Raw genomic sequence first — 17,960 nt, 5'->3', positions numbered from 1 at the left:
ACTAACAAGAGAGTTGAACGTCTTGGTCCCTGACTGGAATCAAGGAGGTGGAAACACTCAGGATCACTTGGGAGTGGTCCTCTGTTAGGTTTGTGGAAACTATAGAATAAAGAACTTCTTTGATTTGCTTCTGACACATTTGAAGTTAGAGATCTATGGGTGAAAATGAAGAGGTTTAAAAAAAAAAATCAAAATAGCTTCCCCTGCTAAAAAGCTGAATGGGATTTAAGTTTAAGTGGTAACTAAGATGCTAACCAGTGAGCTGAGAGGTGTGGGAGAACTAGAGGCCAATACATGTGGGATCATAGAGTCTCAGAGTTGGAAAGATATCAGAGATGATCCAGTGCAAGTGCCCAGCCAGTGGGAGAGTCCCTTCTACATCACCCAGTCCTATAGCTTCTTTTACCTCCTCACTTCCACTCATAAGGAACTGACTTCATCATTAGGACCCGTATTCAACATTAAAACCCAGTTGTTATCAGAGTTTTCTTTCCTTATTTTTAATACATATTTCCCTGGAATTTCCACCCACCGGGCCCAATTTCAGCCATCATAAGCTATAAAATTTTTAACTGAATCTCCTTGTTGCACAACAACCCTGAATACGCTTTCCATGGGAGCTTCATCTATCCTAAGTCTTCTCTTGGTACTTTTCTTCAGAAAGTCCCAATATGCACAGCTTCTGAAGTTCTCTTCATTCCAGCAATCTCCTTCAGGATGCAGAGTAATTTCCCAGTGTGCCAATGGGCAAAGCAATGCCTACCACATCATCTAATGATGAATAATTAGAATATTAATTTTCCACGATCGATTTTTCTATTGCAGCTTAATATCACATGAACTCTTAGCAGCCATTTCACACCCTTGGTGTCTTTTGAAAACTTGTGATCAATTGAAATCCTCTGATTATTCTGTTTTCACATGAAGTGTTGCAAAAGTAGATGTTTCGAGCCCTGCATGTGTGCTAGAGTGTGTGTTAGTCTCAGACCTCCCTGTGGGTCACTGGAGAGTCAAGGAGTGGTCGCAAAACTCACTCTGTTAAAACTATAGCATGACTCTTATTATTTTGATGCCACATGTGAGGTATCAAAGACAACACCTTGTCCTCCTAAACATGTGCTCCTCTTCTAAAGAACAGCCTATTTATAAACTGGATCTTTTCAGAGGACCTGAGGTGACCAGGCTATTTACCTTCTAGAAGCTAATTTTTTAGTCACATCCTTCCCTTCTTCTTACGGAGTATGTACCCTGCAATCCCTACTTCCAACAATTAAATTCCTACCTAATTAATTTTCTTTCCTCACACTCAGGGTAACTGACTCTGGACTTTTTTTTTTTTTTTTTTTTTTAACAACTGGGCATGTCAAGAAACCCAACCCTCTCCACCAACCAGAGCTCCGCCTCTTCCCCAAGAGACCTGGAGTTGAAGGCCAAAGAGGGAGAGCCTGCTCCGTGGCAGGCTCTGTTGCCTTATGCAGTTGGACGGCCAAGGGTCACTCTAAAAATTGCTTCTGCTGGGGACTCATCAGGTGGCTGCTGGTGGCTCCCTACTGCATTTTCCTTCTTCTCCCTCGCTGTCTCTCTCAACACAGATTGCTTCCCAAGAGGAGCCTCCTGCTGAAAACTCATCATCACACATCCAGACGCCACTTCACACGGGAGGGTAAGGAGCTGGGGCCATGTTCTCCAATTCCTGTCTTCTAGATTCTAGGGTGCATATGGGTCTGTGGGTGGGAGAGGGTGGAGGTGTCTGCGTGCTCATGGTAGTGGAACTATATCACTGAGGCAGTCCATAGCAGGGCCACATTGCTCATGTTCTGGATTTGAAATTGGGAGCCAGAATACATTTTCTCGAAATGTAAGGAATGCTATAGATCAGGAGAATATCATAGTAATAGAAACACACAGGGGGATGCCTTCGAAAAGTAAAATAGTTTGTTATTTCCACGAATAATTTTAAGTCTCTAGAGCCTAATGTATGTCTTTCTTCCTCTATAGATAAAAGGAGGGACAAAGTAAAATCCATAGGTTTTGTTCACAAGGTTTAGAATTCCATCTTCATTTTTATCAGGAACCATGTCAAACATTTACTACCTGATACGTTTAGATGAAATACAATCAATCTCAACTCACTTGGTGGCACAAAAATCAGAGAACTCCTTGAGTTCCCAGAAATACTCCTATTGGTAAAATAGAAGCTCCCCCTAGAAAGAGAACACACTTTTGGTTTACCCATAAAACGAGTTTTGGTTCTCAGTGTGCGCCCATGGCTACGTTTTACATTAGGAGTGAAACGGTGCAGTGGAAAACCCCCCTCGACTTGGACTTAACTTAAAATGGCAAAGCAGCAGAAGCTGGAGTGTTTCTATTCCTGGCATCAGTGCTGATGAGCTGGGACAGATGCAGGGACTGGAATGTGACACGATAGGGGGAGGGCGCAGCTGATTCGCCCCTTTGGCAAGGACACATTCTGGGATCCCAGCTCATTCTGGCATAAGAGTGACAGTGACACTTTAGCACACATGGCTTTTCAGCTTGCCCTGTGTAGAGTCTCTCCCAGGAGGCAAGGGTGGAAGGCAGCAGAAAAGAGAATGTTCTCAAATATAAAGTGACAATTCTTTTCTATAATCAGCTGTAGGAGATTTTCATCTGAGCGCTGTGTCGGGCCAGAAGGAGCTTCCTTCCAGTGTAATTCTTTCACAGGGACTTGCCCGCTCCTCAAAGAGAGTAGAATTATGTCACCATTCCTTGTCTGCACCATTCTCAGCCCAATGATTCTGGGTTTATTTTGGGTCATGGGTCTTTCTCAGAACCTCATGGAAGCTCTAGGCCTGCTCTACAGGAAAATGCACATAAATACCCACGCATAACATGTTCCATAATATTCTAGAGATTTCCATGAAATTCATGGACTCCCTTGAAACCCAACCCAGAGCAGGGCTGCCAGATAAAATACAGAACACCCAAGCTACATTTGAATTTCAGATAAAGCACAAACCAGTTTTTTGTATAAGTATGTCCCAAAATACTGCAGGAGATATACTTATTCTAAAATAGGATTCATGGTTGATCTGTTCAAATTTAACTGAACATCTTGTATTTTTATTGGCTAAATCTGGCAACCCAGACCCAGGTGCATGCCTTCCAGGTGAAGAATTCCCTGTCCCAGTGGGTGTATCTGTATCTGATACATTTGATTCTAGGATTCTAGAATAAAACCACAGTGAGGGGAGAAAAGATAAAGGACCAGACTTTGACAATTCTGACACAAAGGTCAGCCGTTCATTCTTAACTCTGTGTAAAGTTTTAGAACTGAAAGGTACACATCTCCTCATCTGACAGATGGTTAAACTGAATTCCTAATTGGTTGATGTTTTGCCATAGGTCTATTCGATGGCTAAACCAAAAAGAACACAAAAACCCAATTTCCAGTTCTGTGACAACCAAAGAGACATTAACCTAAGAAACTGCATCTCTAACCACCTCTCCCTAAAACATAAACACACATAAGAGTAAGAAGAGAAAGAGCTGTTTTCCTGAAATTTCAACAAAACCCAAACCAAAAATGTTAGCACTGGATCCTTGTGTCCTATATCTAGTCTTGGTGAATGGAATTACAGTTAACTTTGTGTATAGTTTCTGTATACTTTACAGATAAAAGCCAGGCATAATCCTCTGGCTAAGTTGAATCATATGGAATATTTGTTTTGAAACAAAAATTGATAATTTCACATTCAACCCAATGCTTAAAAGGAAGCACGTTATGTTCTGATTAACAAATTCATGCAGGATATCCTTGAACCTGTTTCTATTTTTGGCTTATCTCATTATTGGAGTTTTATATCATTACTACCCGTAACAGGATTAAGAACTCCAAAGGTTCTGTTCATCCTCAGATTTATTTTACACTCAAAAAATTTATTTCAGTGTTCGGACTTACAAAGAATCATTTGATGTTCTCTATATCCAAATTTTTATTCTACAACCTCAGGTCCACCTCACCCAGTCTCTATCTTCTCATGCTGGAAAGAGCTAACTTTTTAACCTGCTACAGATTTTAACCTACCCTGGGCTGAAGGGAAGTGATGATGGAGCTCAAGACTCAATCTGGGTTTGCGTCTTCGCTCTGCTACACATTGGACCCTTGCTTGACCTTGGATCTGTCTTTAAACTCTCTCTGAACCTCGATTTCATTTGTAAAATGAACATACTATAACCTATCTTTTTGGATTTCAGTGATGCTTAAGCTTAAACAAAAAATCATGTAAAGTACTTCACCCAGGACACAGTAAGTTCTAATTTAGTACATGTTAGTTACATAATTATTATTTTAATTAGAAAGTAAGGTAACAGTTTACAGTTAATACATAATACAGATTCATGCTTGGTGATTTATATTTAGGAATAATTATTAATGTACTCAGATTTTTTGGAAAATACAAAAGACGATAAAAAAATGTGACGGCTTACATGATTGCCCGGCTGTTTATCAGATGTCGAATACATGACACTGAGAGCCAAGATCTGTGGTGGGCAATGGGAGGAGAGTGTGGAGCTGCATCTCTGTTACCCTTCCACCTAGTTTTTAAAGGGCAGCTCTTCCAGGAATCCAAGAGGCTGTTCTGGGTAATCCTGGATGGAGCAGAGAGGGTAAGAGGCTGTGGTGTCCATGCCAGAGAAAGAATTTTCTTTCTGGACTTTTCTGCACAGCATGAAGATAGTTTGGAAGCATATAGAGCCTTTCATAACCCTCTGCACACTGTGCAAAGTCTTTTCTTTCACCCAAAAATGGAAGGGACAGGAAAGGATTTACAGCGCCTCTAAATAGCTGCTCATCTCATTACACAGCCTGCTTTGCTGTAGCTGGTCCTCTTTCCAGCGATTCCTGCTATGGTCGGGGCTGTGTGAAAAGTACAAGTTCTAGCTGTCTCAGGGAGTATGTATAGTTCTTCCTTTCTTTGATCCCCAGGTGGGAGGGCTCCCCCACCCTGCAGGTCACTAGAGCTGGTAGGAAGGAAGAATCAAGCCTGATGTGCTTTAAGAAAATGAAGAAACAGTTTTGAAACTCCCAGCCATGGGCACCTCAGCAAGGCTGTTCCTCCCCACACCGACCATGACTGCAACCAAAGCCCTGCCTCAGGTATGGTAGCCACGGTGATTGCCCTGCTACCAAGCCTGGAGAATCCCTGAGCAGCTGGCCACAAGGCACTTACTCAGTTTAAAAAAGAAAAGAAAAAAGCCTGAAAAAAAATAACAATAGCTAAAAACCATCATCCAACTCTGAACTAATATATAATTGAATCAATAAGGATGGGATGCTTTCAAAATTTATTAACTTCTAGGCTATACTCTAGATTACACATGAACATATATATGCAACTATTTTTATTTTTTATTTATTTCTATTTTCAAAATTTTTTTCCAACTCATTTTTAAAACACCTGTTCCTCACAGCCATGTTGTGGCCCATCACTGTGACCATCATCAGCAATCACTTACAATACGACCCAGGGCACATAAGTGAACATTTGTACAATTGTAGAAGAAACAGTGAGAGTTCTTGGCTTTAACTACATGTTCACATATGACCTAGTGACAGAGTAGCATATTCTGTAAATATTCTATTCCTTCTCATCCCTCTGTTAGCCCATTCAATCAGCTCGAAGGCCCAGCACTATGACCAAATGAGTAAATCAAAGAGGATTAAACTATCCCACTTTATCTTCACATATCTGCTCCTTAAGGCCACCCTTTTGCAACTTTCTCCCTTTAAAGCTATCCTTGGTCTTCATTTAAATGTGATTGTGTAAGTACACTGGTTGGCCAAGTGGCATGGTGAATGTGTGTGTGTGTGTGTGTGTGTGTGTGTGTGTAAGTGCTTGCACATGCATGGATATGCCCAGTGTAACATGCCTGTGTCTGTATTCCTCAGGAAGACCCCAATGTGAGGGCTATGAAGAGTTTGTTGAAGGCTTGTCAACCTGCCTGATAAGAATAGAGCCTCTTGGGGTTTGATCCGCCGTAATGAAGAAGCTAGTATTCTCTGCAGTAAGGCTCTGAGTTGCTGCCCTTACCATTCTTACTGGCCTGTACTCCTCCTCAAACTGAGAAAAACAGTGGCCAGAGCCCCATGCAGGGCTGACAAGGGAGCAGAGCATTTGTCAGCAGATCCTCATGATCATCTCTACAGCCTAGAGAACAACATCAGAGCCTTGTCCAGCTTCAGAGGGGTGACTGATCCTCAGGCTCCTTGGAGGAGTCTGTGGTGTCCTGATTGGAGGAACAGGGCACAGACTCACCTCCAAGGTGCACACGTAGGAAAAAAAATGTAGTGGCAGCTCTAGTCAAGAAAGATTGAATTTGCAACAATATCTGGGAAAATATGGCCACCAGGAAGTTGAACATAGGCTCTGGTTTCAGTGATCTCTTAAATGGTCTCCTGACTGTTCTTCTCTTTCTTGCCTCCCATAGAGAGAGCTAAAGAAGCCAGTTACCTCTACAAAGTGATTTTGAGGGATCAAAAAGTTCTCTTATTTTAAAAATGTATATATTAAAATATTATTGAAAATATTAATTAATAGGGGCACCTGGCTGTCTCAGTTGGTAGACCATGTGACTCTTGATCTCAGGGTTGTGAGCTCAAGCCCCACACTGAGTGTAGAGATTACTTTAAAATAAAATCCTTTAAAAATTGGGATCCCTGGGTGGCGCAGGGGTTTGGCGCCTGCCTTTGGCCCAGGATGCGATCCTGGAGACCCGGGATCAAATCCCACATCAGGCTCCCGGTGCATGGAGCCTGCTTCTCCCTCTGCCTGTGTCTCTGCCTCTCTCTCTCTCTCTCTTTCTGTGACTATCATAAATAAATAAAAAATTTTAAAAAATCTTTTAAAATTAATTAATAATATTACAATCTAATTAATTAAATTAATTGATATTATTTACAATTTCATTGAAAGAATAAAATAGTATATATATAATAAACAGCTGACTCTTCAACAACATGGGGTTTAGGGGCACCGACCTCCTGCATAATCAAAACTTTGTGTATAGCTTTTGATTCCCCAAAAACTGAACTACTGCTATACACAATTTACCGGAGAGACAAACTCTTTATGCAGAGATGATTAAGGTCACACAGCATGTTAAGAGAATACTTCTTTTTTTTTTTTAAGAGAATACTTCTAACGAGCTCTTTGCAATAGCAACAAGAGGTGACTACAAAATTATTACACGGTATAGTATGGACTATAGTTACTTTTATGCAGTTATGACTTCATACTGTATCTTTACACTTGTTTACATTTCTCTAAACTACAAATGGTGTCATGCATGGTCTATAAGTATATGGGTAAGTTTTGATAAATTCTACATTTTTAAAATAGATTTGTGTATATCTTATGGTAGTAAATAATAGACTAGTATCTATGTACATTTTATGCATTCATGACATACCAAAATTTTTCTTAACTTTTTCAATATTTCTAGACTACCTGGGTTTGTCTGTAAACTTTCTCAAATTATTGCAAATCTCCGAAAAATTTTCCAATATGTTTATTGAAAAAAACATGTGTGTAAGTGGACCCACACAGTTCAAACTTGCACTGTTCAAGAGTCAAGTGTGTGGTATATGTGTGTGTGTATATATACATATATATTTATATTTATATACATATATGTATATATATGAAATAAAAAGTGGCAACATGAAACAAGAGAAGGCCTAGAAGAACTAATGATTTCACAAGGGCCTCAGGTTATCTTCTCCCTTCCTGGAGATTTCTTAATCCTTCTTGATCACATATGAATTTATTGAGTTCAAACCCTTTCCAGCATCCAACGTCCTGTATGTTTTGGCTTAATATGCCCTCCCACTGTCCCTCATGACTCAGCCATCTGAGTCTGCCCATACCATGCTGTGTCATGGCTCCCTGCTTCAGCATAAGGCATTCTCTACTTCTAATGACCTTATCCCTCCTATACACACTCCTGTTAAAATCCCTTTGTTTGGTACCAGAACCAATAAGACTCCTATTATCTGTGAACCTCCTCATCCCAACAACACTTCACCAAAATAACCCTTTAACTTTGCATTGCTTACATAACCTATAACCAAATGTCCCAAGTTTTCTAAACTCCCAAGGTTACCTTTATCCTTCATATCAAAATAAAAATAATCTGTTCCTCATCCTGTATAATTGCACAAATTCCATTTTTCTCCCTAGTATTTTCAGAACCCCTGGAAAATGTTCCTATTTTCCAGAAACCACCCTTGACCCCCCATTGTTATTTGCTATTTCTCATTCTGGGTCACTGTGTAAGCTTGTCCCATCTTGTCTCCTGCTCCTCATGATTGCTTTCCTAAAATGTGGCAGCTTTCTGATTCCCTTCACCTCAAGGCATAAACAAGTCACTTTTCTATTCCCAAAGAAACAGATAACAAGGGTGGTTGATTTTAATGAAAATGACTGAAATTTTTTGATCACTAGCTTCTTGCTGAATACTCTGCCAAATGCTGTATAGGCATTTTCTCATTAAGTTTTCATTTTCAACCCTATAGGCAGGCACCATTAGTATCTTTGCTTTAGAGATAAGTCAGTGGAGACTCTAAGAGGTTAGGTAATCGATGATATAAGTAGCAGAGCTGGTATTTATGTTGCATTTTATTATCATTCAGTTTGAAATATTATCTAATTTCCCATGTGATTTCTTCTTTGGAACATGGCTTATTTATAAGTATATTGTGTAGTTTCCAGATCTGTAGTTTTCATAGTTTATTGTTACCAATTTCTAACTTAATTCCAGTGTGATCAGAGAACACACTCTGCATGACTTCAGTGCTTTTAAATTATGGAGACATATTTTGTAGTCCAGCATAGGTCCTGTGTTGGTGAGTGTACCATATACACTTGAACAGAATGTAGTCTGCAGTTGTTGGGTATAATGTTCTAGAAATATCAGTTAAGTCAGGGTGATTAATAATGTTCAGATAACCAATATCTTTATTGATTTTTGTTGTTTAGTAGTTTTGTCAGTGTCTGAGAGACGGTTATTAATATTTTCAAATATAATTGAGGAACTGCCTATTTCTCCCTTCATTCTGTCACACTGTTTTGCCACACATAATTTTGAAGGTCTGTTCTTTGCACATATACATTTATATTTGTTATATCCTTGTGATGAGTTCACCTTCTTATCATTATGAAACTCCTTCTTCATCACTGGTAATTGTTTTTTTTTTCTTGAAATGTATTTCACTTCATATCCACACCAGTCTTCTTATGTTTACTATTTCCATGGTAAATCTTTTTGCACTCATTTATTTTTTACCTATCTGTTCTTTATATTTATAGTGAGCCTTTTGTAGACAGCATATATTTGGGTCTTGCCTTTCTTATCCATTCTGAAAACCTGTGCCTTTTAATGACAATGTTTCACCCATTAACATTTAACATACTTGGTAATATAATTGGATTTAGGTTTACCATTAAATTATTTGGGCTATTTTTGGTCCCCTCTAATTTTTGTCCCTCTGTTTTAACTTCCCTGCCCTCTTTTGAATTCCATCTACATTTACCTATTGATTTTTCAGCTATAATTTGCATTCATTAAGTGATTCTTTTAGAGTTCTGCTGTCCATTACCATAGTCATCAGTCACATGTGGCTATTAAACACTTGAAGTTTAGCTAGTCCAAAATGAGCCATGCTGTAAGTATAGAATACACCTATGTTTTAAAGACTTAGGATTAAAAATAATAATAATAAAGACTTAGGATTAAAAAAGTAAAATATCTCATTAATAATCTTATACCACTTACATGTTGAAATAATATTTTGTATAAGGTTTTATAAACTTTATTATTAAGATTACTTTCACCTGTTTCTTTTTAACATTTTAATGTCACTACTGGAAACTTTTAATTGCATATGTGACTCTATTTTTATTGGACAGAAGTACTCTAAGATTACAATGTGCAAGGTTAAATTCTCACATGTACAGAGCTAATATTTACCACTTCACATAAAATATAGAAACCTTGCAACTGTATAGATTCACTTACCAACACCCCATCCTTTATGCTATAATTGTCATATGTGCTACATCTAGAAATGTTAGAAACCCCCTAAGACAATCTTATCAGTTTTGCTTTGAAGAGTTATATGAATTTTAAAAAGGTTTAGAGGGGGAAAACATCTTTAATATGCATCCAGATATTTATTATTCCTGATGCTCTCCATTCCTTCCTGAAGATTTAAGGTTTCATTGAGTTTCCCCTTTTGGGATCTCTCTTTTCCAGAATTCCCAGCTCACTTTCCAGGGGATATAGTGGCCACAAACTGTCCTCTGATTCTTGGATGCAGTGACACTTTCTGGTGGAGTTGTAGCTGCCCTGTGAAGTACCAGTTGCAGCCTGTTCCTAGGTGAAAAACCCCCAACAAAACCGAAACCAAAACCCACCAAAAAACACTCCAAAATCTTGCAAGGATAGAGAGACTTATCCTATGCTATTTCTTTTTTTCCGACTCTTGACTCCTCTTCAAAATCATCCTGCTTTTTATACTCCCTGCCATCCCTTGGTAGTTTCTTCTACTTCTGTCAACACCCCTCCAATCCACAGCCTCCAACTCTTACCCACTAGAGCTCTGTATTTTTTTTTTACTAGAGCTCTTTAAACTCAAACAGTCCTTCTTCAGAGGCTGGGTCTTCACAACAATACCATATGGTATTCCTAAAGTCAGAGAGTGAGCTAGTCCCAATTTATCAAACTTAATTAAGGATACTTGAGGATACCTTAATTAAGTGTGATATAAGAGAATAGCAATGTAGAAAAAGAAGATTTAAAAATCATATATTATTGCTTCTACAGTCCACCTTTGGATTCTTTTGGAATCCCTTGCTGGCCCTTTATCTCCTTAGCCCCATCATATTGCTATGTTATTAAAGCCAGACTCTCTTTTCTCCAGAAACCTCACAATTACACCCTGTCCCTGGGATAAGAATGATTTAGTACAGTATACCAATTGCTAGAATAGTGAGACTGTTCTATACTGAGTTGGTAAATAGCCAAATAATCAGCCAAATAGTTGCTGCCCTGACCTCCCCCAAAACCCTCCCACACCACCATCCTTTCTGAAAAGACCCTGGGCCCCACTATTATCCAGCAGCTGAAGACTTACAAAGAGTACTCCAGGGAAGCCCCTGGAACCCAGCTCTGGAACTGTGGCCTATGAATCCATACTACTTAGTAGGTGTCCTGCTTTATCAGTTGCTGAATATCTTTAATACCACCCCATATGCTACCAATGCAAAGAGTAGTTGCCCCTTATCCACAGGGGATACCTTCCAAACCCGCACCTCATGATATCTAAAACTGCAAATAGTACTGGTGCTTATATATACTATGTTTTTCCTATGCATATATACCTGTGATAAAGTTTATTTTATAAATTAGACATAGTGAGAGATTAACAACAATAACTAATGATAAAACAGAACAATTATAACAACATATTGTAATCAAAACTATGTGAATGTGATATCTCTCTCAAAATATCTTATTGTGCTGTACTCACTCTTCTTCTTTTGGTAATGTGAGATAACAAAATGCCTACATGATGAGATGAAATGGGGTGAATAACTGGGGCCTTGCGATGTAGTGTTAGGCTACTATTGACCTTCTGATGATATGTCAGAAGGAGGATCATCTGCTTTGTGACCACAGGTTGACCATGGGTAAACTGAAACTGAGGACAGCAAAACCACAGATAAAAAGGGGGCTGCTATAATCATTTAATGATAGATAAACAGAATATTTAACATTTCAATCTAAAACATCCTCAAGTTCAGGATTTCCTTCAAAATAATGAGTGGTTATGAGCCGTATGTCTACATGAATAAAAACTTCTCCAAAGGGATTCTTCTAGGAAAAATAGACAAGGCTTTTCCCAAAGACACATCGGTGCTTCTACTCCGGATGGTAGAAACCGATATTTAAAAAAAAAAAAAACAAAAAATCTGCTGTGCTTGCCTAGTTACTTGTTACCATTTTGTACTTGTCATGTCTTGTTTGTCTTATATTACTTACATATTGTATTACTCCATCATTCCCAGCACAGTGCCGCCCACACAGCAGTAGGTGTCTGATAACTGCTTGGTGAACAAACTCTTTAAAATTTTCCCCAGAAAAATCCATCACGGGGCCATTTACCACTAAGTCAAATGCATTTGAAGACTAAACTGATGGTGGGTTGAAAATCTATTTCACCAGGTAAGGATGCATCTGGCATTGGTTGCAAGAATGAGGGAGGACAGATGTGCTATAGTTTGTAAACAAGTATAAATATGAATATTACAATCTGAGCTTAATGAGGAAGACAAAAGTCCTGGCAAAGAGATAGATCTCTGTTTCCTACCTACTTGCTACGCTTCTTCCACATGGAAAGGAATAAGACAAACACGATAGAACTGTTATGAAATTTTTAAACATACATTCTGGTAATTAAATTGAAGGGCCTTTCAAGGGGAATCAAATCCAAGTTTTACCCTTCAGGACAAACTCAAGAGTGTGACTTAAAAGAGACACATACACACACCCCTCAAAAAACTATGAAATGCCTAACTACCTAAATGTCCATCAGCTGAAATCAAGAGTCAGGTGCTTAACTGGCTGAGCTACCCTGGTACCCCCAGGAGTTTTAAAATTACAAATTTAATTTCCCTAATACTTACAGGGCTATTCAAATTATCTACTTTATATTCAGTGACATAGTTTATATGGGTTTGTTTGGTTGGTTGTTTTTTTGTTGGTGGTGGTGGTGGTTTTTTTTTTTTTTTTTTTTGAGAAATTGGTCCAGAAGAATGGCATAAGTTTTATACATCTTTAGTATGGGATGCTCTGCAATTATTGGGGAGAATGATGTAAATTTATGTGTGTACTGATATGGTAGGACATACATAAGTTACTGTTTGGTGAAAAAAGCGAACTGCTGAATAATAAAGCATAAACATGCTTTGATCTAAGTTCGCATATAGTGGTATGCTGGAGCTGACTTGTACTGGTTCATGAAGGCCAACTGTTATGCTTTCAGGAATTTGACAGGCTGGTTGTTAAGGAGTAAATAGTTTAAAATCAGCTATAATGAGTACATTTGCACCAAAGAAATTCACACCTGACAAATAAGGGCTCCCCTCCACTTAGCTGGCTTATCGGCACACACCACTGCTCAAAAGTGTGCTGATATGAGTTTGTATAAGAATATCCAATTATCTGGAATAATATATACCAAATTGTGAGTTGTTGATTTACACAGACTGATTTTGTAATCTTAAAAATGAAAAAAAATACAAGGGTAATCTCACAAAAAAAGTGAATGCTACCATGCTGTAAATAAAATCCACTGAAGTTTCCTCAATAAGTTAAAAACAGAGCAACCCTACCACCCAGCAATTGCACTATTGGATATTTACCACAAAGAATGAACAAGGGGCACCTGCACCCCAATGTTCATAGCAGCAATGTCCACAGTAGCCAAACTGTGGAAGGAGCCAAGACATCCTTTGATAGATGAATGGATAGAAGATGTGGTATATATATACCACATATATATACACACAATGGAATAGTACTCAGCCTTCAGAAGAGACAAATACCTACCATTTGCTTCAATGTGGATGGAACTGGAGGGTATTATGCTAAGTGAAATAAGTCAAGAAAGACAATTATCATATGGTTTCACTTATATGTGAAATATAAGAAATAGTGCAAGGGACCATAAGGGAAGGAGGGGAAACTGAATGAGGAAAGTCAGAAAGGAAGACAAATCATGAGAGACTCTTAACTCTGGGAAACAAACTGAGGGCTGCTGAAGGGGACGTGGGGGGGATGGGGTAACTGGGTGACAGGTGTTAAGGAGAGCATGTGATGTGATGAGCACTGAGCATTATATGCAACTGATGAATTATTGAAAACTACAACGGAAACTAATGATGTACTATATGTTGGCAAATTGAATTTAAATTTTAAAAAGAGGGAAAAAACAAAATAAAATCTATTTTTAAAGTCCAGTTATAATATCTTCTAATGACTATGCTCAATATTTTGAAAAAATCTAAAGCAGTTTAATCAATGATATTTTAAGGGCTAAACTTAATATATTTCAAGTCTGTTTAATACTAAAGCTGCTCAGAGCCACCTTAACCACTTCACACAGGTTTAAAAACTGCTTCAACGATTGGGCGCGCAGTGGCTCAGTTGGTTAAGCATCCAACCCTTGGTTTTAGCTCAGGTCATAATCTCAGAGTCCTGAGACTGAGCCCCATGTTGGTCTCCAAGTTGAGTATGGAATCTGCTTGAGATTCTCTCTCTCCATCCCTCTTCCCCTCCCCTGCTCCCTCGCTCATGCTTGCTCTGTCTCTCTGTCTCAAAACAAACAAACAAACAACTGGTTCAAATATTTATAACATTGATAATGGAAAGTGGTTACTATCCATATAAATATATCTTTATTTATTTATTTATTTAGATTTAATGTCAAAGCAAAGACTATCAATCATACTCCCATCAACAATGTATGGGAATACTATCTGATATTGTGAATTTCAAAAAATATTTTAACCATCTTAAGCAATGTGTCCACAAAGCAATAAAAAGGATCTCTGTAGGGCAGCCCTGATGGCTCAGCGGTTTAGCGCCGCCTTCAGCCCAGAGCATGATCCTGAAGACCTGGGATCTTGTCCCACATCCGGCTCCCTGCATGGAGCCTGCTTCTCCCTCTGCCTGTGTCTGTGCCCACCCCGCCCCCCGTGTCTCTCATGAATAATTAAATAAATATCTTTAAAAAAAAAAAAAGGATCTCTGTATTTCAGTTGACAGCTTTCTGACTATAATTAGTTTAGCTTTAAGAAATGTATTTGTCAACTATTTGCATTTAATTTTTGTGAACAACCTAGTTAACTAGTCACAGTCTTTGATAACTTTCAGTTGGATTACCTTTCCCTTATTAATTAATTGTTGGAGCTCTTTAGACGTCATGTCTATTACCCTTTTATCTGTCAAGAATGTCACAAACATTTTTCACTATCAGTTGCTTCTCTTTTAAATGGTGTTGTTTTATAGAAGTTTTCTTTTTTTCTTTTCTTTTTTTTATTCAGATATTTCCGTCTTTTCCCCTAGGGCTTCTGGATTTTGTGTTATACTTAAGAGCACCTTTCCTACCCTAAATTTTTTTTTTAAGATTTTATTTATTTATGACACACACATGCAGAGAGAGAGAGAGAGGCAGAGACACAGGCAGAGGGAGAAGCAGGCTACACGCAGGGAGCCCGATGTGGGACTCGATCCCAGGTCTCCAGGATCATGCTCTGGGCTGAAGGAGGCGCTAAACCGCTGAGCCACCCGGGCTGTCCCCTACCCTAAAATTAAGACAAAAATCTACTTGTGTGTATGTGTGTGTGAGCATGATTTAGAGATTTCATCCATCTAGAAGTTATTTTAGTGACTATGTAGAATAGAAATCAGTTGAACCAAAGTATCATTACAAGTTCGTACCCACTGATTTTTAAATTCCACATTTATTCTAATATGTATATTTTTTACATGGGTTCCTGAATTTTAGTATTTTTTTAAGGAAAACTTCAAAGGGGTTATAATTCACCTTTTCAGGAGGGTAAACTAGGCCCCTTCGAATGATGCTTAACTCCTATTCTATAATTGCTGTACAGCTAGATCAGAGAATATGTGATCGTTTCTGCTATATAAAATTAGTTGGCAGTACAGCAATTGAGAGGTCTCATTTGATAATATAAATCTTTCTAGAATTGTCTTCAATGCTTGCTGCTGAAGTAAACCATCCATAAAATGTGCATCTAGTTTACTGTGAGTCTTTAAAACTACTTTGAGGTTTAATCTACATTATGCCATTTAAAAACTATTATGAAAAAGAACAGTTTCTCAATGTAGCATTTCAAAGTCTAAAGTGCTGTCAAAATAAAACCATGCCTTCTTTTTTTTTTTTTTTAGCAAGACCTTGCCTGTGACAGTGTGTCTGCCAACATGGCCCCCAAAAAGAAGACTGTCAGAAAGAACAAAGGAGATATCAATGAGATGACCATAATCGTAGAAGACAGCCCCCTAAACAAACTAAATGCTTTGAATGGGCTCCTAGAAGGAGGCAATGGCCTTAACTGCATTTCTTCAGAATTAACAGATGCTTCTTATGGTCCCAACCTCTTGGAAGGCTTGAGTAAAATGAGGCAGGAGAACTTCCTTTGTGACCTAGTCATTGGCACCAAAACCAAATCCTTTGATGTTCACAAGTCAGTGATGGCTTCGTGCAGTGAATACTTTTACAACATCCTAAAAAAAGACCCATCTACCCAAAGGGTGGATCTCAATGATATCTCGCCGCCAGGCCTGGCTACTGTTATCGCCTATGCCTACACTGGAAAGCTGACTCTCTCCTTGTATACAATAGGAAGCATTATTTCAGCTGCTGTTTATCTTCAGATCCACACCCTTGTAAAGATGTGCAGTGATTTTCTGATACGAGAGATGAGTGTTGAGAATTGCATGTACGTTGTTAACATTGCTGAAACATATTCCCTGAAAAATGCAAAAGCAGCAGCCCAAAAGTTTATCCGGGATAACTTCCTGGAATTTGCGGAATCAGATCAGTTTTTGAAACTTACCTTTGAGCAAATTAATGAACTTCTTATAGATGATGACTTACAGTTGCCTTCTGAAATAGTGGCATTCCAGATTGCAATGAAATGGTTAGAATTTGACCAAAAGAGAGTGAAACACGCTGCAGATCTTCTGAGCAATATCCGCTTTGGTACCATCTCTGCACAGGACCTGGTCAATTACGTTCAGTCTGTACCAAGAATGATGCAAGATGCTGATTGTCACAAACTTCTTGTAGATGCAATGAACTACCACTTACTTCCGTATCATCAAAACACATTGCAGTCTCGGCGCACGAGAATCCGCGGGGGCTGTCGAGTCCTTGTCACTGTTGGGGGACGTCCAGGCCTTACTGAGAAGTCCCTTAGTAGAGACGTCCTGTACAGAGACCCTGAAAATGGATGGAGCAAGCTTACAGAAATGCCAGCCAAGAGTTTTAATCAGTGTGTGGCTGTGATGGATGGATTTCTTTATGTGGCTGGTGGCGAAGACCAGAATGATGCAAGAAATCAAGCCAAGCATGCAGTCAGCAATTTCTGCAGGTATTTGATCCTTTATTAGGAACTGAAATGGTTCAATATTATGAGGAAATTGCTCTGACATAGAAGTAAATGAGTCCTGCCTGTTAGCTTAGTTCACAGGCTCAGTGAATCAATAATAATAATAATAATAATAATAATAATAATAATGCCACGTTACATATATACAACAGTTCTCACTGCATAAAGTATATGTGTATATAAAAGGCACTCTAGACTTCTGAATAAGCCTATGAAATGAGCTCGGAAGATGTAGTTATTCTGATTTTACATGTGAGAAATCTCATGCCCATAGAAGTCATACCACAAGTGATATACTAGTGAGGTGCCCTTCACAGTACACTGTTTTTCTGAAAAGAAACTGGATACAAACTTAGTTTTAACACTAGGTGGTAAGAAAGATCAAAATAACACAAAATTTCTTTATAGTGACTGTTACTGATGACTGTCAGATTCGTAATTGGCAACTACAATGAGATCATTAAAAATGTGGCAGGTAATTAACTCTAAATATTTTTTTGAAGACTGGATACTATTAAAAAAAAAGTCAATATCTTTGATGCATGCAGAAACAGCGAAGGTATAATATATCCTTCAGAAAATGGAATTCAAATGCCATGTCATTTGTGTATATTTATAATAAAAACACTTTCATATATATGAAATGTCAGAAAGTCATGCTTATTATATCAGGGTAGAAGCACAAAGTCAAACATAACTAATGAGCAAAATCTGAAAATT

The 17,960-nt window shown here is 38.4% G+C and overlaps 1 protein-coding gene across 13 annotated transcripts in view; it reads left to right on the top strand.

Moving 5' to 3' along the window:
• KLHL31 (kelch like family member 31) overlaps positions 1-17,960 on the top strand; it is a 141,375-nt gene that overhangs the window by 118,620 nt on the left and 4,795 nt on the right. For 8 of the 13 annotated variants that reach the window (XM_072734071.1, XM_072734046.1, XM_072734067.1 and 5 more), the window contains 2 exons: positions 1,369-1,663; positions 16,018-17,222. In XM_072734071.1, the coding sequence (XP_072590172.1) occupies positions 16,051-17,222 (1,172 nt within the window). In that variant the 5' untranslated portion in view covers positions 1,369-1,663; positions 16,018-16,050. The remainder of the gene's footprint in view (positions 1-1,368; positions 1,664-16,017; positions 17,223-17,960) is intronic. The other 5 variants (XM_072734043.1, XM_072734083.1, XM_072734109.1 and 2 more) reach the window with 2 other exon arrangements.

Source organism: Vulpes vulpes, chromosome 1 (genome assembly GCF_048418805.1).
Source record: "Vulpes vulpes isolate BD-2025 chromosome 1, VulVul3, whole genome shotgun sequence".
NCBI lineage: Eukaryota > Metazoa > Chordata > Mammalia > Carnivora > Canidae > Vulpes > Vulpes vulpes.
Note: the sequence above shows the minus strand (reverse complement) of the source record. Positions and strands in the feature narration are given on the sequence as shown.